General features: G+C 37.9%; 1 protein-coding gene across 8 annotated transcripts in view; it reads right to left on the minus strand.

Moving 5' to 3' along the window:
• INPP4B (inositol polyphosphate-4-phosphatase type II B) overlaps nt 1-20793 on the minus strand; it is a 267765-nt gene that overhangs the window by 30530 nt on the left and 216442 nt on the right. For 5 of the 8 annotated variants that reach the window (XM_063156983.1, XM_063156988.1, XM_063156984.1 and 2 more), the window contains one exon: nt 18937-20295. The exons of 2 other annotated variants lie outside the window; for them this stretch is intronic. In XM_063156983.1, coding sequence (XP_063013053.1) covers nt 20121-20295 — 175 coding nt within the window. In that variant the 3' untranslated portion in view covers nt 18937-20120. Of the gene's footprint in view, nt 1-14977; nt 18900-18936; nt 20296-20793 lie in introns of those variants that run through there. One more of the 8 variants, XM_063156985.1, reaches the window with a different exon arrangement.

The raw sequence follows: 20793 nt of genomic DNA on the forward strand, positions 1-20793 counted from the left end.
TAGGTTTATGCACTGACCTCCCTCAGTGCAGACCAACAGGGAGGGGGAATCAGGGGCATCCACAGAAGAAGCTGCACAAGGAAACATTGCCACTTGCTGAATATAGGGCTTATGCACTGAGGAGTAATAAAAAACAACATAAAGAATGCAGTGGGATCCCATTTAAAACAAAATCCAACTTAAATTGTTTATTCAGAAAAGCTGTCAGGAAATAAAACATTTAGCAGTGTGCACCATTAGCAGATACCTTTTCACCAGCTCCAGCTGATAGCAGCTATGGAATACCAGGGGTAGTTTTTTGCCACTGTTTACTCCCTTTAGGGAACCAGTAAGCTCAGAATACACCCTGGCCCAGTCTTTCTCCACTTATCCCACAGAAAACCAGAGTTTGCAATATATTTTTTTTAGCTTTGGGCATCTGTGTAGCAACATGGAATATGACCTCCAGTGATACATTTTCCCCTCAAACATCTTCCCCAGGCCATTCTGCTGTAGCTCATTTGTTTCCTGAGAGATTACCTGTCCACAGCATTCCAGGAAAATTCAGGCAGATATCAGGAAAATCTTTCCAAGATTAAACACTGAAAGTCACAGGGAGAATCTGACTGGATTTTTGGGGGGCAGAGGAAGGATGCATTGTTTTCCCTTCTGTCTGACATCTCAATGGTGTGCCAGCAGGTTAAATATCACTCAGGAGTGAAAGGAGGGAGATGGGCTCTGTCAGCCCCCAGTTTTCTATGGTTCAGTATGCTCTCTCACCAAAATGAGAAGTTATTTGAGGATCATTCACAGCTGCTTAAGAAGAATAAAAATTGGATCTATCTGCAAAACTCAGATCTACGATTCACATGCTAGCAAGAGCTAGAGGTAACATGGACAAAGATTCAGAAATCTTTTCCAGGATCCTGCCCTAAGAAAACTTTGTTGGTATATAATATGAACTCCTACAAATACTGGTATCAGTTCAGTGAAAAACCTGAAAGTTGCAGGTAGTGGATGTGTATTTTTGGCTCAGAACCAAGTAGGCAGAGAAATCAAACCATTCCCAGTGGTCTTAGATATAAACAATGAATGAGCTGTGCTAATTAGCTTTCACTTACAAGTGCAAAGCAGGTTAATTAAAAATAAACTTTACTACATTACAGCACTGAAGACATCCCTCACACTAATTCAAGTACAGATGAATGGATACAGCAAATTGGATCTATATGTGTTCACTGGGTTAATTAAAAGTCACGCATGCATCTGCAGAACCAGACAGAATTTTTTATTTCTACAATGGCTGCTGGCAACTTGGGATTAAGAAAAAGATGAAGAAAAAAATCGTCTGGTATCTGTTGAAGTTGAAAGATCCTTTACAACAGGAAATCTAAAACACTGCTGACATGAGAAATGTTGACTCAAGCAAAGCCTTCCACACCCTATCCTCTGCACTGCCTTTTTTTCCTATGGAAACTGCTGTGTCTATAGTATGATAAAAGCCTGAAGGCATGAACTCATTCTGAATTAGTTTTCTGTCAGCCTCTTATTTAGAAATGTCAGCAGCACTGAAAGCAAAATGACTAAGAAAATCTCTAATTCTTAGGATGATCTTGTTGGCAGAGGCTTTAAATACACCTTCAGCAGTATCGGATTCTCCCTCACCTTTCCTGGAATATTCTTTGAAGAGATCACAAATTATGCATTCCTTAATGTGGTATATAATCTCTTCATATGGGAACCATGTGTCGGGAGAAAGTGTTGAGCAGATCCCTTCTGTGTGGGGAAGCCCATAAATGACCTCATTCATCAAGAATTCAAGCACAGCCGTGTCCCGACCTGCCTCACAGAGGCAGCAATTTTATTGTACTTTACATTCCTCCTCCATCCCCCTTCAGTGGCACGAAATAATGATTTAGATGCAAGAAAACACAATGTGTATGAGGAAATTATTGTCAAGAATGCTTCCTTCAAAACACTTTTGGCATACAAATGGTTGTGCTTCCACACTGGCGGCCCCCAAGGCAGCACCAAGCAGGATATTGGAATACCTGCCTTGCAGGACAAGGAGGCTGAAGGTGGGAGGACAAACATTTCCACTGCTCAGGGACCCCTCAGTCACCTTCAGTCCAAGGAACCCAATGCAGCACCAAAATGGCATTCACACACTCACACATAGTCAATTCTTGCTGGATTTCTGCCATCATAATGTGAAAGGACCATCAATGTCCACGAGAACTGCAGGAGCTGAATCCAGCCCAAGAGTAAGAAGCGGGCACTTGTAAACTCTGTGCCAATCTTGGTTTTTCCAGTGAGCTATGAAATACAGGTGATGAGGCTTCTCTTCCAACAAAGCTAAAAAGTCTGTGCTGGCTTATTCATAAAGCTGAGGTAATTAAGCAGTAATTCCACTAATATTTCAGCTGCTACTTTTCCTGTAAAACCTGCTGAGAAATATAACATACCCCAGAATGAAAAAAACCCAAACCCAACAGTGAAAATGTGCTTCTTTAAAGTTGCACTCTTCACTTAAAAGAAAACTGTTGGAGAGTATAAAACTAATTCTAAGTACTATCACAAGTATAAGAGAAGAGTAAACTTTAATTATCTCACTGTTATAGTTTTCAATAAAGATTTATTAGCAATCAGTTCCAAATGACAGCAGTTTGAAATCTTCCAATGCTGAACTTAGGAAGAGGAAATATAAAATCTGTTTGATTCCAAGGGAAAGTAGATATTTTTAAACAAAACCACAGCTGCAAAATACCCTGCATAGTCACAAATTGAATCTTTCTGAAATTAAATAATAAAAAAAGGCATGTATAAAACAAAATAATCTAAATAGAGGCGTTACCTCTCAAAGTATCACCAAGGATTTTGCTATTATTAAGACACTAGAAAAGGGTTCAGTATGATTTCAGACAGCTGGTTGGGAAAAGCAAAAGGAAATTTATTTTTAACTCCTCCCATTACTGTCTCTTTCCCAAATGGTTTGATCGTAGTGAAATGGTTGGAGTTGTCCTCCTAAATCATATGCTGGGGGCAATGTCATAAGGTCAAATGAGAATCCTCATGGGAAAAAAATCTTTCTTCCCCTCAAGTCCCTCTGTGCAGCACACAGACCCACCTGGTACCTCAGCTCTGCTGCAGCACTTGGGGAAAGGAGTGGAGTGTGCTTTCAGATGGCAGAACAGCAAAGATTCAGCACAGGCCATCAGAGTGGGCTGTGCTTTCAGATGGCAGAATAGCAAAGATTCAGCACAAGCCATCGGAATTCCCCTTACAGAGCCACTGCTGGAGCAGAGAGGACAGACAGACAAGCAGCACTGCCCTCCTCTGAAAAGGAAGCAGTCAAGGAAAAGGCAGAGAACAAACAGGCAGCTTGCTCTCGATTGCTCTTTTTCATTCTGCAAGTGGATTTTTAAAACAGAAAGAGAATTAAAGGTACTCCCTTTTACATGCTACTAGGTTACAAAATAAAGGATTCTGAATTTGTGTAGGTCCTGATTTTTCCTCGCAGAGTTGCCATCCCTGGCTGTGCTGCACAAGCAGGTCTGATGCAATCCCTCTTGGAAATAGCAATTCCCTGCTGAAATGATCTATGCTCTGAGGCCATGGGCACAACACAATCCCCTCAGGGACCCCACCCTGACCTTGCCATGGCTCTGAGGGGAGCCTGTGTCTTCTCTCCAAATACTCACCACAGCAGTAGTGGGAAGACCCTGTGCAACAAGTTTCACTTGAGAGAGCTGATTTCTTTCCTTTTTATTTTTTTCCTTTTCTAAATGGATCTCCTGTTCAGCTCATCCTTTCAAGATGGAGCCTTTGCTTAGTGGAGGATTTGCCTCAACTGGCTGATCAATGGCAGCTTCCTCAGGAGGAAAACCACCATCACAACACCAGCTCCTCGAGGAGAAGGCCTCACACCCGTCATGGCCTCACTGGGTGTCCCTAGGGCTCCTGCAGCCCCTCCACAGGCCTCTGACAGAATTTGGAAGAGCTGCCTTCCTCAAAGATACTCTTCAGAGTTTCCCAAAGGACCCCCTCACACCTTCCAGAGGGTTCTGCTGTCCCTGCAGTGAGACAGCCCCGAGGAGCTGTGGCAGGAGGCTCACAGACAGCTGTGCTGGCCTGCAGGGTGTCCCCACTGTGGGCAGTAACGCAGAACTCTGGAAAACCCTCCCTGGAAATTATCTTACCAAGATTCACCAAAACACACTGGTTTTCTGGATGTTAACAACATTCCTGCCTGCCCATGTGTGATGCTGATGATGAAGAATGTCTCTGTGAGGAATTGAGGGAAGTGCTTGGACTGATGGTTTTTCTCCATGGTGGTGCTTCCTCTGGCTCCAGACCCAAGGAGATCTGTTGTTCCCCCTGTCAGAGGGTTTACACTCAGGGCTGCTTTCATTAGTGGCTACACCTGGAAAGTGTCTTGAAGGGCTGACAGAGAAACAAAAACCCCAACCCTACCTCTACGAAACCCAACCCTTCTACAGTCCCAAGATGTTTAATATTCCCAAGGAGAATTGATTTTGTTTGGAATGATTGCTAGACCCGTCTGTTTAAGTAGCTAATTCTGTTGCAATGACGGAGAAGTAGGTGCCATTAAAAGAGCTTTTTTGGAAGTGCTGACTATTCACTACTCCACTGACAGGCAGCAGCTTCTGAAGAGAGAATTGCCCCATTTATCTTTCTTCCTTCAAGACAAAGGGAAGCCATTTTGGCAAGGAGGAGACCAAGGGGTATTTGGGGCAGCCAATGTATTGCTGCATATTTGAATGCCATTGCTTTTTATAGCCATGCAGATGTGAAAACTGCCAGCAAATTTTTTGTCAGCACTGCTGTGATTATTCTGTGATTTCAGTGCAAGTCGCAGCAACTCCTTACATTTCCTCCAAGCTCAGAGAAGCATGTCTCTGCAGAGAGGAATTCAGGATATGGTATTCAAGCTGCTGCTGTATTTGTCAGCTTAATCTCACAATCCAGATGCTTAAAGCAATGTGGCTGTTGGTTCTTTCCCTTGAAATAGCAGTCTTGCATCCCCCTCCCACTGCTGCTCCAGTCACAGGGCTGGCAGGTATTCCACTGATGGCCATACCTGCTGTGCTGTCAGCCTTGCTTTCAATAACAATGATTTCTAACCTTTCCAAGTTAAAAAGCTTGACCTTATGGCTCAGCATAGGCTTTGCTATTGAATTAGCCCAGAGAGAGAGAGAGAGCGCCACTAAGTCCCTACATGTAGCTGAAAAGTATTTTATTTACCTTTCATTTGCAAACTTCCTTTCACCAAGTAAAAAACTAGATAAGCAATTTGACCAATAGCCAACTTTCAATATTACAGTCTTGTCTGCAAATAGATTGAGGGCTACAGTCATAAATTACTTACTTTTAATGTCACTGCAGAGTAAATGTTGCTGCTGGCTAAATTCAAGATGCGCTTCTTGATTATTAAAAAGGATTTTTGGTACTGAATTTTGGCAGACTGGCAACATAGTACAGACATATTGAGACAACCCCATGTGCACTTCCTTAAAACAGCATTTATCTTGCTTTTCCATACCTTGAGCATTCTTGAAAAAGCTTTTCTAACACATTTTAGGCTTCTCTGTATTTTTTTAACAACAGCTTTCTTTTCCTTTCCTCAGTTGAACAACACTGACAGCTGGCAGCTGCTGTGACTAGGATTCAGAAATCCTAACTTTGGCTATAGTTGTCTAATTTAAACTGCTTTTCAGAGCTCCCTATTTAGTCCCTTCCTAACTTAGATAAAGACTAATATCTTTGGAGGACAGGTCACACATTCCTTAAAGAATTGGATTGATGATGTTTCTGGCTGTGGCCATTTTTCTCCTGGGAATGTAAATGACAATTAGACTAAATATAGACAACAGAAGTGACATATAAACCAAGTCTCCACTTTAACATAAAATCCTTGATTATATATTTCAACCTGCTGTTTTTGAATTGCCTGTCCTAAAACTAAGGACTACCTCACATGAACCTGGCATGAACTTGTGGGATTCACATTCTCTGAACAGAGAGAGACAATTATCTCTCTCAGGCTTTTTCCTGGAGAAGGACAGAGGGGAAACAGTTCTTATCTCATGTGCTGCTCCTGTTGTTTTGTGAACGTGTGGAATGTGTTGGAAGATTATTTACCTGAAGGAATGTGGTAATAGGATTCTGGTGTGAGTGTTTTGTTTTCTTTACCAATCTTTGCAAGCTGAGTCTGGATGGTTGGTCAGGAGACAGTCACAAGATTTTGCTCCGTTGAGTTCTTGTTCAGTTTCAGTTTAGATGCTGTGTAATATAGTATAGAATAATAGTATGATAAAGTAATTAATTAGCCTTCTGATATCATGGAGTCTCCCTCATCATCCCTCCTGCCAATGGGGAGAAATTTCCCTGATATGAGCTAAGCTGCACAAGTGCTCCTTCCTTTACCTAAATGTGGCCAAGCTTCATCTATTTCCCATGCTGTATAGCTTTGGGTTCACTAGGCAACACTGGATAAAATACCCACTTCTGGTGAAGAAGAGCCCATGAGAAGGCTTGCAGTGATTCCTACACGTCCCCCTGAGGAGTCTGTATGCACATGTGGGTATCAGTCACAGTCACAGTCTCTGAGAAGAACTGAACATCCAATGGCCTTTGGATTTGTATTGCTCTCAGGTATATGGGATTATTTGGCCATACTTTATGAAGCACTGAGGAGTTCATTATTTCTTCTGGTCTCAAGTCCTAGGAAACTCTATTGAATAAAGAAATAGGATCTGACATGCCATAGACCTGCATAACTAATTTTCCCCATATCCATCTATTTGGACCATTGTTTGTCTTGTTCTCTTTGTTATAGTAAGTTCAGATATAAATAACTTGTTATAAAAGTCTTTACAGGGAAAAGGAAGTGAATGAGTTATCAACTACCTATAAATATACTAAAAAATATGGAATTATAATAAAGACCCATCTTATAAAAAAATATGCCATTTTAAAATGTGGTAGTCTTAATGATAGCTAATTTATCAATGAGAGAAATGCAAAGGTTTAATTTTCTTTTGGAAAACATTTTGATGAGGAATTTATCACAATTCCTCCAGCAGGTCAAATGAAATAAGGCAGCATTAAATTTAGATTGCAGTCTCAGAACTGTGATGGCAATGTGTTACATCTTGCATCATTTGCAAAATCTCAATGCAGTTAGCAACTAAGAAAACTGTGATCAATTCCATTTTCACTGCTGAAGAATGTATCCCTACAGTGATGGTAATTTGCTGTAGAATAAAGTATAGAGACGAAAAGTGTTATGTCTGTATTCCCACTGGTGCACAATATATATATATTTATATATATATATATATATACACTCATTGTTATGAAGAAAAATACATATTACTGTGCACTACACCTTTTCCCCTTTTGTTTCATGTCCTTTTCTAGACAGTGGAAGAGGATGAAGATTATCAGCCAATAAAAACTGTAGCAAACACCAGGCAAAGAGATAGAGGAGTTTGACATACAGCCAGCATCCCAAGGTCAAGCTCCTGGGACATGGATTGCTGTAGGGAAGCACAGAGTAAGAAAATAAGTGTGAACATCCAGCTGCCTCAAATAAGAATAGATATAAAACTCTCCTATCTGCCTTGTGTGCTGATCTGGAATTTAAGTTGCCTTAATTGCTATTAGTCTTCATTTTGCTGTTTCAATAACGCACTAGAGAAATGGGAGATATTATGACACATTTTCTGTCAAACCCAGTCATGAACTGAGCAGTACACTGGGAGAAAATGATTGAGGAAACTATTGAAGTGGAATAAAGCTTTTAGTACCATGCAAGAGGGCTGAGCTTGCAATTCTAGTTTTTAAGTTTGAAGTGTGCTGATAGAAATGCCAATATGCAGGATACTTAGTTTTCCTGACCAATTTGGCTAATTTTATAACTATTTTCATCTGCATCCTATCTAATTTCAGATGGAATGAGTAATATTTTTTTCCAAATAAGAAGTACGTTACATATAGATTCTCCACTGACTTATGGCCCTAGCATGACCTGAAAAGAAGGACTTTACCAGTAAAACTGTATTAGTTATTCTCCATCAAAATATCAAACGAAACCTTCCAAACTTTATTGGAGGACCAGATAATTTTCTATTAAACATTACATTAAATGTGCACCCACAGATGTCAAGTTTAGCTATGTTCATCCTGCCTTGCAAGACACAAGCCCAAGTTAAAGAAACGCAATGGAAGTCAGAACAAAAAGTGTTCTATACCTGATAGATGAAACAAATGTGTATTTTGAAGAAGATAAGTGGCAATTATACCTGAAATTTCCTGAACTGCATTATCATGCAGAAGATTAGGTGGGTACTAGCTGATCCCTTTGCCTCATGATTGGAATGATTTTGTTACAGGTTTCAGACTATGGTTCTCTCACTGGAATTCACATCATAACTTTGTCTTCTTAAAAAGTTTAGTGAAAACTCAATTGAAGACCTAAATTTTACAAGCTTTGGATAAATAGATGCTCTTCTTAACCTAGCCCCAAAAAGGATAATCTGCCATGTTTTCCTTACTGCATAATAAAATCTGAACTGATCCAGACCCCTATGTTTTACTGAAGCACTCCCTATTTGCAATTGGCATATCCAAGGCAGACCTCTCCCACAGAATTTTCTCCTGATGGATCTGATTCTTGCTCTTGAGGTATAACTTGACTCGTACACACTGTTTGCTGGGAATAACTGCACTTTTGCCTTAGTTTTTAAGAGTTCTCTGTTGAGCAATTCTGCAGGGCTCAAAGGGGAAAGTTATACAACAGTTCTCCTGAACCAGTTCCCCATCCAGCTTCTCAAGTTACCAGATGAGCAATGAAAGCAGGAAGCTAGATTGTAAAACAAAATTCTGGCAGAGGAAAACTAAGTACTAAAAGCTTCCTGTGGTGTCATAGATCTATATTGCTGATAGTGGCAGGGATTTATAGACACAGAGATGATTCAGATCGAGACTCACCAGAGTATTTAATCCATAGAAGGAACTTCTCATGTGTCTGGTTATCTTTTGTAGTATCTTTTTTGAGGACATGAACTCATATCTACTTATGTAGGTTATTCATTAAATCATGAATTACTAATTAGATCATATCTTAAAAAGGAGATAGGAGGTGTTAGAGCAAAACAAAAGGCCAGCATATTTAGTAGGTCACAGGATTATGACAGTATTTATGATCTATGAGGGTGCAATCACAAACCATGAAAATACCTGAAGGCCATTTGATCCACACAGTTCCCTTCCTAGCTAAGGTGCATCCACCCTTCTCCCAGACCCACCTCCCCAAAAGAGAGCAATCTAAGTTAATCTGTGTGTGAGCCCAAGATCTTGTTTTCTTCCTTACTGAGGCTCCATGACCTGGTGGCTAAGGGCTATCAGCCCTTATCAGCAATCCATCGGCCTTTAGGGCTTTTTAAATTCTTGGTGCTCAAACCAGTGTGGATCTGCCTGCTGCAAGCGGAGCACACCTCGGAGTAAGATGTTTGTAGGCCCATCACTAAAAATCAGTGAACTACTAGTTTTCTAAGAAAAAAAAAAAAAGGAGTATAATCACAGCATAATTGATACTGAAATATTTAAAATATTTGAAGATGCTCCTCCCAGAAAGATGTAAGGAGAATGAAAACCCTCATGCCAAAGATGTGCATTCCTGGTACAGAAAACACCTTATACTAACACTAAGCAGTGCTCAGCTGAAAAAAGAATCCATAATTCGGAAATGTGCCTTTCAGAACACTAATCATAGAAAAGTTTTGAATTAATGTCATATTGTAATGAAAAGAAAAATCAATTGACTCAGCCCCAAAATGTTCCATTTAAAACCTGTCACATCATAGCAGTCTTCTTCTCCAGACACCTAACAGCTATGGGGGCTGCACCTCAAGGACAGAAATTAGTGGGAGTATTCTGTAATGCTGGCTTTGCAAAAGTCATGATCCTGTATTTTGTGTGCTTCATGCTCTTGAACATAGCAGCGACATTTTCTTAACTCTACAATTTTCCCTTGTGCAAATGGCTGTTTGTGTGTCTGTTTGTGTGTGTGAGTGCAGACAATTAATAACTTGACAGGAATTTCAGTGCATTAGTAGCGCTAGAAGTTGTCATATTTTCATTTTAATGGTGTCCAAACAAATTATCTGTTAAAAATAAACTGCATGGTAGCACAATGGGAAGCAGAATTTAGCAGGCGGAAGATCAAAAGGAATTAAGTTCCAGAACTCTAGCCTATGTGCTTGTAAAAATTGGTTTGACTTAATAAGTTTAATGCAAAACGGAATTGCATAGTGTGCACTGCTTTTCTGTTGATTTTTAAAAAGTGTGGGATCACATCTCCCCTGCTGATGTCCATTAACCATGCCATTGAATATGTGAATATAAACTGAATATAAACTGGGTGCTCCACTTTTTTGTTTTTTAAACTCTTACTCAGCATTTTATACCTAAGTACACTAACTGGATTCACACACAAAAAACCTGCTAACACCTACTACTTCCCACCCATGAAATGATCACTTCTATTTCCCATACTGATATTAAAAAAGCAAAAACCTTGATTTAATTTTTTAAATTAATTCTCTCTTTCAACAAAGCATGGAGGTGGTGTATCATGAGGTAAAGGTAGTCATTAAAAGTATTCATTTATACTAGATGATGTTACTTTGTGAGTTTGGGAGTTGTTTTTAATTCCTGCTGAAAATTACCTTGATTTGTATAAAATATTCCCATTGAACAGTGTAAATAATTAACCTATTAAAACTTAATTAAAAGTACTTAGAAGCAAGTAATTTATATTTACATTAGGACTTGCAATCAACCTCTAAAATTTTCTTTATCTTTTCTTTATCTAAAATGATTTGTAACCTTTGGATGTGACTACAATTTTTATCTATCATAAAAAAAGCATTAAACCTTGATGCATTGTTACCCTCCTTATCTCCTCAGCTGAGCACTGTCCTCTTCCCTTGCTCTTGGCAGAATGTACAAAGTGGAACAACCATTTTTCCCTCAAAATCATTTTGCCTTTATGAGAATGTTTGTGCACAATACCTGTTTGGCCAATCAGCAACAGCTTTGTTTGAAAAATAGGAAAAGCCAGACTGTAATATTTCATACCAGAGAAAAGTTAAATTCAAATAGAGAGTATTGAGAATCTACCTAGATTTAAGTAGGAAACCAGACTTAAGCTCCTATTTATGTGATGTTTTTTAAATGCTGATAAGTGCCCAAAAAAGTTGGGTATTAGATCATACTAACAAACCAGACCCCATTCAGATGTTTTTGAGTATTTTGCTCCACTAAAAAAGTCCTTCTAAAGAAAGTGTGTTGATGGCATATATTTCCTTCTGTGCACAAGTTCATTAGCATCAGCTACTTATTATAATAATTTACAGGAAACTGCCATCAACTTCCTTGCCATGACCATGAGTAAGTTCTTCCTGTGTGGGGCCTTGTACAAACAAAATGTTTTTTGCAGTTCTGAACCAAAGTTCAGGAATGCTAATGATTCTGAAAGCTCTCACAAAACCTGCTCCTTGGAGTTTCTCACCTCAAGTGCCCTATTTCTGGTTCTGTGCCTGTGAAGAATGACTTTAGGACCAGAGCTTAAACCTTTCTGCCTCTAAAAGGAAACTACTGAGGAACAGTATCGCCCAAGGGGTGAATTCTGCTCTGGTTATCTATGGCAGTTGTTTAAGTCAGCAGTCCTGTAAACTGCAGCAATCAAAATTATTGTTCCATGAAAAATGGATATAACATGTAGGCTTTGCTGGGGAAAGAGAGCAGTATTCTTTCCTTGTTGTTCTGCTGTCATTCTCCCAGCTTTGCACCTGTGGTCTAGTACTGGTCTTTCCCATTTCTCTCTCTGTTTTTGCCCCAGAAGCAACTTACTATTAGAGTCACCACATGTCACCACATGCAACATGGCACGAGCTAAAGCTTTGTTCATGTGAGCCTATCTTTGGTGCCACACTTCCAATAGCAAAACTATTTGATTGCTAGAAATATCACAAGATCCATTTTCAACTGATCATATGTCACTGCCCTTTCCTATCCTACAACATATAAAAGTATTAAAATGTAAATATAACATGTATGTATATACATGTAAACAAACACATAGAAGAAATCTTTCAATTCAGCTTCTTATCCCAGCTTATTTAGAAGCAGTTTACATCTACACCTCTAATAATGTCAAGGATTTTCCCTGCAGCAGAGCAAGTGTACTTCTCATTTATGCCCTGGGCTAGGACTGGGCACAGACAGCCTACACAGAAATGCAAAGGGTCAGTTTAGTTAGGCATAGCAAACAGCACACAGTTTAGTTTGCATCTAGAACCTTCTTGTCCTTAATTACATGAACAGCATCTGTCACATACCCATTGAAGGCTGTGATTTGTACAAGATTTTTCACTCACAGGAAAGCTCTTGCCTATCAGAAGCAGCATTTGTGAATACATTCTGTTACTGGCAGCAATGGTCAGCCCAGTGTGGAACCCTGCAGACTGTGGTTCAGAAATATTATGTCATATACTCAAGCATGCTCTGAAGTAACACTGGAAAGGGAATCAGTGAAAACATATTTTTGCTATCATATTATTCTATCATCTCACTTCAGCTGTAGGTTCTTTCTCCTTTCCTGTCTTACATCGTTGTGAGAAGAAAGTGGCTCCCGGTTTATGAGGAAAATAAAATCCATAAACATGCAAAGTGAGACAAAGTAATTTTAAAATACTTTCACTTTTATTAGTAAGAGACAAAACTCCTAGGCTCCTGTTGGCTGAATGCTAACAGCTTTTTAATTTATTTCCAAGGAAGCACTAATTCCCAGTGTTTTCTAAAGGTTATCAAGAACTCTGCAAGTAATTAAAATCTCACTAAATATATTTTAGTAAAATTAAAAATGCCAACATATAAACAGAGATACTAAATTATGCAACCACCTTCTACTCATAGTACTGACAGTACAGATGAGCCACATTTTATCATATACCAAAACAGAAGATCTGTTTGCTACATTTCAGCCAGCCATAGGGAACTTACCTTTCATTGTGGTGAGAGATCATATAATAAATCCAGATTCCAACAGAAACTCAAGAAAACAGCACAGAAGCAATCCATAATTATTTCCCGAGGAAATAATTTGCTGAGATGGTGAAGATGTGATACCAGACAAAGGATGACACATCACCTTTTTAAAAGTCTTCATTACGAAAAGCCTTGATCCCACCTGAATTAAAGATCAACAGTTATGTGAAAGGGATCTCCTTATGGGCATGTGAATGTTTTGTTTGCTTTGAACTAGAAAATGCATGACCCACCTGGTTCTGAGATGAAAGTTATGGTAAGACTAAGAAGAATATGAACTATTAATTTTTGCCCATTGCCGGCTTTTAAATGTTATTTCAGAACTTTTCTTAAATCCTTGCTCCTAGAGGTGATGAGACCTGTGAGTGGGCTTCCCCCAACTGCTTTAGGAGGGAACACACTCTCATCAGCATGGACAACCCTCCCTCTGGGCAACACCACCGCAATGACAATGAAAAATGAATAACGAACAAAAAAGTCAGAAACATAAAAAATAAACATTAAATTTATTTAAATAAAAATACACACATAGTGTACAATGGACATGGCTTACAGACAGCAATGAAACAAAACTGATAAACCCTGAAATATAAAAAGCATTGAATTCCTATAGTTTTGCTTTGTTTCTCTGGACAAACACATGCTGCGGACTGAGGTCCTGTTAATGTTACTGATACACAGCCCTGTGTGCTCCAGAATGTAAGACAGGAACATCACAAGGAACAGCTACACAAAAGGAAAACAAGTACCAAAGTAATTTGGGATTTTAAAAGTTTTAAAGTCAGACGATTCATAAACAGAAGTGCTGAAAACTTTTAAGGCATTTTGCATGCATGGAAGGAGTAATCAAACACCACTGCAGCGTGGTTCAAATCTCACTGCTCTGAAACTGGCATGGCCAGGGCACTCTTTTAGCATAGACTCCAACTGTAACCTTTTTTCCCAGTCAGCACACAAATCCTGTGCCTTATGTTTCAGCTCTTAGGAATAGGGAGACCCTGGTTCACAAGTGTCTTACAGTTCATTTATCCCAAAGTATTTGCTCATATCTGAGCAAATGTAAGTTTTTAACTTGGATCATGAGTATCATGCTGATAGTCATGGCTGTTATATTACTTATTCAGCAGATGCTATGAAAGAAAGAGAAAATAAATGTTTGAGTCCTGCAGAGGGCAAGCCAAATGCTTGGCAGCACAACAGTTGAGGTGTTGTACGGCTAAGGGAAAAACCCCAGTGTTTTAAGGACTGAAGTCTGTGACTTTTTCCTCTCTAAAAAAGCATTTGTATGATTTTTTTTTTTTTTTGTAAACACGCAATATACAAGGTAAGTTTGTGTTTTCGAGAACAGCAAATTACTTTAAAGCATTTCCATTGTAAACATCTGCTTTTAAGCTGCAACGAAGTGAAAAGCAAGATGCAAACATGTCTCATGGCACTACCTATACAGTGCACTTCTTTATAATAAAACAGAGCATAAATATAAATATCAATAGTTTCAAGTTTACAACATAACCAACTGACACAATGTACGTATAAGACTGCTAAGTGATTACATACATTAATTCACACAAGTAATTTTGCTGCATAGTTTTCAATGCAATTCCTTTCTTTATTACACTGGTTGATGTTCAGTGCATTTTATCCTTTTTTTAAAATGGACCAAAGGATTTCTTGGAACTTGTGTTTAATCTAGAAATAAAAATAATTTTTTCCTGAAACTTTTAATAGGCATATTATAGAGTAGGCTTCAAAATGGAGTGTTGCACTTCTTTATACCAAAATTACTAGTGAAGATTTAGAATATCATTACAAGTTATTCCACTGCAACTAAGTGAATTTTCATCACTTTTCATCACAGGAGACATTGATTTAGACACAAAATTGTTTGTTAATTTCCTCATTTCACTTATGTAATGGCAAAATTCAGATAGAAAAAAATTAACATTGCAAAGGGCTTCATTAAGGCTACTTCCCAGTTAATATTTTGTTTCAGCTGTCCTCCTAAATTATTTTTTTATAACACAGACATTGCTAGAATTCCATCAAAATACATAGCTTCACGTAGACAAAAATCACATAACATGATTAAAAATTTTTGCTTTCTAATTGCTCCATAAAAGCCAAAGTATGAACATTAATCAGAATGTATTTTAAATTCCTCAAAAGACTTAAAAAAAAAAGACCTGCCTGCTTAATGTCAGTCATAAACATGTATTATAAACAATAGATAATATAATGTCACTCATAGACATGTATTATAACAATATTACAATCATTTCTGGGGAAAAAATATTTTAACATTCCTTTCCTTATGTTTTTAGTTATTTTAGACTAGCTCTCTATTTAGTCACTACTCTATGGTACAAAACCCCCATGTAAGTGTGTGATGCATTGTACAAATATTGAAAGCTAGAAGCCCTTATTTCAGGATTCCTCGAGACAGATCCTGATTTGATTTCTACAAATAATATCATCTCTAAGACAAGATTTGGCTTTAGATGCCAGATGTATTTTTGAATTTTCGTCTTCTAGCCCTTGAGAACTGCCCTCCTCTAAAAGCAGATTATTTGATACCTTACAAAAGTTTTAAGACAGCAGTTATGGAACAGTTTTTGTGGAGCCACCATCAAAATCACTCTGCTTATCTTATCCTTCTGCAAGACAAACAATGTAGTTTGCTCATAAAAATTAAGTTGTGCACTGAAATGCACAGTGAGCTAGAAGATAATGTGCAAGACCCCAGGGATGATTTAACTCCTCGGTCAGACACTCAAACAACCCACAGGGCTGGGAGCAGCTGCTACAAAGAGTAAATGTACTCCATGTAACACAACCATCAACCTGCAGCAAGCCCCTCTTTGTTTCTTCATAAAAGGCAAACCACAAAACCCCAAAATTTTGAATCCATGGTCAGCTGATGGCACAGCCTTCGCCCACAGGGACCACAGTAGCCCCAGCAGGCACTGACCAAACAACAAAATCTTTGGGCCTGTTTTGCTACTGAAGCAATGAGGTTTTTCCAGGAGACTTGGAGCACTTCTGCAGGTTTTACAAAGCTCTCCTGACCTACAACAAGATGTTCCAATCCAAATATTAGTGAGAAAAATTTCAGCACTATTTAGCACAGAACTCAGGCAACTCTTCTGTAATGGCGCAAGCATGAGTCTTCACTGCAGCTGACTGATGTATTTGTGGTTTTGTCTAATTAATTATCTTTAGCAAATAAGGGATTTATTTAATTTCACAAGAACATACTGTGAATGGTTGTTAAAACAAAAAGGATAGCAATCCAGTGCCATTTTTTCTTTCTCCTCATCAAATCCATGGCTTCAGCGTGAAAAGCAATTTCAACACAAAAATAACATGGTAGTGATAACAGCAATTTAGAGCCTGGGCAGGGTTAAAATGCTGAGGCAAAATCTTGAAAGACTATTTTCCTGACAAGAAAATCTAGAATAATTTCATATTTTTAATTTGACAGAATGCCAATGGGACTCAGATAAAGAAGTCTAGGTACCTATAGCACCCAGCAAAGAGCACCATCTCCACTGAGGTTTTTACAGACAGTTTCAGAATTACTGTGCAATGGTTGGCATTCTCTACTGCATGCCTGGGGGTTATTTCAGAGACCCATAAGGAATTTATCTCTATCTCTAAACTGCATATGTAGGGGTTTTTTAAGCTAATAATAAACATGTATATAGTGAGGGTTAGTGCAGCAGCCTGACAGAAGAAAAATTACATTTCTAGGAAAGATTATGTTCCATAAATTCACAAAAAAGTTTCACACATATCAGCTACATTATATTAATAGACAAACACTAATTTATGCACATATCCAGCCACCCATTGAGTATTGTCCACTTCTACTGGTACATGACAAGAAGAAATCAAGGCATTATGTTCTCATCAGTCTGAGCTTATCTGTGATGCATTGTCAACTCTTCTGACATATACTGAATACATTCCAAGAAAAAGGAAGCAATTAATGACAGCATATTATATAATAGAAATAAAAAACTAATGCACCTGAACACTACTTACATTATCTACTTTTCTTGGAAAAAATCGTTCCAATTAGTTAATGTATTGTATAGGTGAATTTCTGGCTCCACTGAAATCAATGAGTATTAGAACAAGGATCTCTTTCTGATGTTTTCCTACAAACTCCAAAGCCTGATCTTGCAAATACACAAGATGGATTTAATTTTAGGCAAATGATAGATCAGTTCCATGGATCACCCAAATAGAATTTGCAGAATCAGGCTCTTAAATTCTGTTACAGTTACGGATTTGTACCCAGTAATGAATATTAATGGATTAAAAAGAACAAATTAAAAGTCACGGTGTATAGAGATTTCTTTGACTTCCATAGGAGTAAGCAAACATTTACTTCTTTATCCATGGCAATTACAATTTCCTATAGATGCTCAAATTCCCAGGGTAGTTTCACTAGGCTACATTTCTCATACTTCTGCTCTAGATATAAAAAGAAAGGCATTGCATAAAGGTCAGTAACCAGTGAATATTTGGGAATTTAAAATTGTATTCTTCTCTGGGAGGCAGAAGAAGATAAATAGAAGTAAATAGACACAATTAGAAAACACAAATGTTCTTTGCAAGACAAATTTCAGGATTAACACCAGCTGGCAGAACATTAACATTCATTTTTAAAGCTGATAGCTCTTCATCCTAGAGTATCTACCTGCAGCATTACAAATTTGATATAAATCAGCTGCTGTGGCTAACTAGTCCTAGTACAGCAGTTTACTCATAACATTTATTTTAGGCTTTCTAATAACATAGAAGTTTTCAGAGTCTAAAGATACATTAACTCCTGTATATACAACTTATTTTCCCTAGCACAAAAGAAAATTTGCTTTTAAGGGTGTACACTAAAGAGGAGGTGAAATTCAAGTCACATTACTTGTGGAATTAATTGCCCTGATTGCAGCGTGATCTATGTGAAAGTGAAATAAGTGGTATTTGGCTGGGGTACAGAAAACCAAGAGTAATACATCCAAATGAACCGCAGGGAATCAAAATGGAATTACTGAAATTACAGTCTGCAATTACTAAAAACACATTATGAAGTTACCATGCTTATGTAAAGAAGCTAATTGTAATTACCAAAATTATATTTAGTCCAGGTATTATCATTAGCATCTTTCATAAACATTTCTGTGAAGGGTTTAATCCTTAGTGATCAAGACCTCAGTGCTCTGCTGGTTACAGAAAACACCTTTTCCAGCAGTAAAATACCTCTTAAATCAAATCTCAGGGTTTGGTTTGGAGTCAGAATGCCACCTTCCAGATTACTAATCTCTGTTCCTACAGCAAATGCCATTTCCCTTTTTAATCTTCAATCAAATGACCCCAGAAACTAATTCCAACTGGCTTATGAGTCATACTAAGCTTCAATTTCACAAAGATAAGTTGAATATATTTGATTTTCAGAATATCCAGTCCATTGCTTTTTCATGGTTTTATTTCATAATGACTAATCAGATTAATTTCAGTGTAAAATGATAAAGCCTGCTAAAAATAACACCTCCACAGGTCATACATTCCCAATTCATATGTCATAAACAGCAGTTGTTATATTCACTAATTAGCATGATACATGCTCCTGATTACACTTTTGTTAAACTTAGGTGTCAGCTTTTCCATATGTCCCCTCTGGAGGTCTGTAGTACTTTGGGAAAGCCATCAGCTGTATCATGTTGAATGCATACTTTCTGCATTTGACATTCTTCAGAACATTCTCTATGCGGCATCCTTCTCTAGTGAAAGGGGGAAAAAGTACAACTTCATGAAACATAGAATAAATAAATATGCTTTATTTGTTCATTGCAGAGTTTCAGCAACAGTTGAAGTAAAAATAACAAGGATTCAACTCTACATTTTTGTTTTCCATGAGTGATGATACATCTTACAGAATTAAATCCAAGGCCAGGCCCAGTACAGTTATTGCCCTCAGAAATAGGTGATAAGATTTTCCATCCCCCCTAATATATCTGCCCTTGCGGTTTAAAGTTCAGTAAAAAAATTTAAATACTTTAATGATACATTTTGTTCTAATTCCAGAAATATATTTGCCTTTTAAACCTTTTCATACCTTTTTTTTCAATTGATTTGCTATATATTTGTGAGTATACATTGCCCTAAAATGCGCATTCTAGGAATAAGGAATTTTATTAAGTCTGGCCCTAGAGATTAGTGAAGGAAAGTTTCATCTCTGCTTCATTTGCTGTATGTTCAGCTTTGCAATGAAAAAAAGAGAGAATGGCTTTTCAAACAGCCCAATCCACCTCTCTGCTTTATAAAGGAAGGATGTTCGTTCACATACAGTACAAAAGTCACAAGTGCCAAAGTGGTGCATCAAGACATAAACAGGACTTTGTTAAAAAGAATATAAAAGTGTATTGAAAGCAAAAGCAACTAAAGCAACAATTACAAACAGGCTAATTTCATTACAAAACAGAACTTAGTATATTCTATTTACTCTACAGAAAAGGGTTAGTGGTAGCAAAGTAATAATAATTTATTAAACGAAAACAATCCCATCAGCTAGTTACAATGAAAAAACACAACGGAAGATAAGTCTCACAAACCATTGCCCTGCCATATTTGTCTAGGGGTTAGTTTGTGTTGTGCAAATTTTTATTTATTTTTTTTGTCAGACTAATTACTCTGGAAACAGGGATTCAAGCATTCAGGATTCCACAACTTCTATACAGTGACAGCATTGTAAGTGGGCTTTCTTTGCGCTAATTACAGTGGGAAAGCTTTACCATGAACAGAAAGAGCAAATCAATTCACTCAATGCATAGTATACTTCTCGGGGTTCAGAAAAAAAGAATGAAAACACAGTACATTTCAGACATTGGAATCTTAAAGATGAATCCTTGGGGTCTGAGACTGTAGAAATATTACAACATGATTCTTTTTTTCTAGAGTTAGTTCGTTGCTGTTTGTAGAAAAGAAAGGAACACAAGTAAAGTTTATTGATATTTGGCTAATAGCAAAGCAAGACTTAAAATAAGCCACACAACCAGCAGGTGTGAGCTGACAAGCAGCAAGGCGACAGGATAGAAGTGTCGAGAAGTTGGCTTGTTATCAGTTAGACAGCCTGTTTCGGGATCATCCGATTCAGTCAGTGCTCCCTGGGTCTGTCTGCTGTTAAACAGGGAAGTTAGGAACAGATAGAACAGCATTTCAGCAGCAAAGAAAGCCAACACGCAGGCATTTTGACAAAATGAAAGTACACAGCCATTTTGAGGAAATAGATTTATCTAAGTACTTCCAGTATAACTTTTGTGCTCTACAGCTGACATGGGAAGCATGATCACTGGGCAGCTACTAACATATTAATGCTACTAGGTGCCTTGGAGTAGTATTCACAAGTGAACATTAAATCACTTCCACAATGAACTACACCATCACTAAAATCAACACACACACTGAACAGAAATGAAATAAGGAGGTTTAAAAAAAAAGTTAAGGAAGCAAATAAAAAAAGATCATGAGTACGTCATAAGGCAACACTGAACAAATAACGTCTCCATGGTGTTTCACAGGCTTTTCAGTCCTGCTTCAGTACCTATTAGGAAGTTTATTGGCAGAAATGAAAAGGCCACACACTAACAGCTATTCTAAAATAGTATTAAACGATGG

The sequence above is a fragment of the Melospiza melodia genome, chromosome 5 (assembly GCF_035770615.1).
Source record: "Melospiza melodia melodia isolate bMelMel2 chromosome 5, bMelMel2.pri, whole genome shotgun sequence".
NCBI classification, from domain to species: Eukaryota; Metazoa; Chordata; class Aves; order Passeriformes; family Passerellidae; genus Melospiza; species Melospiza melodia.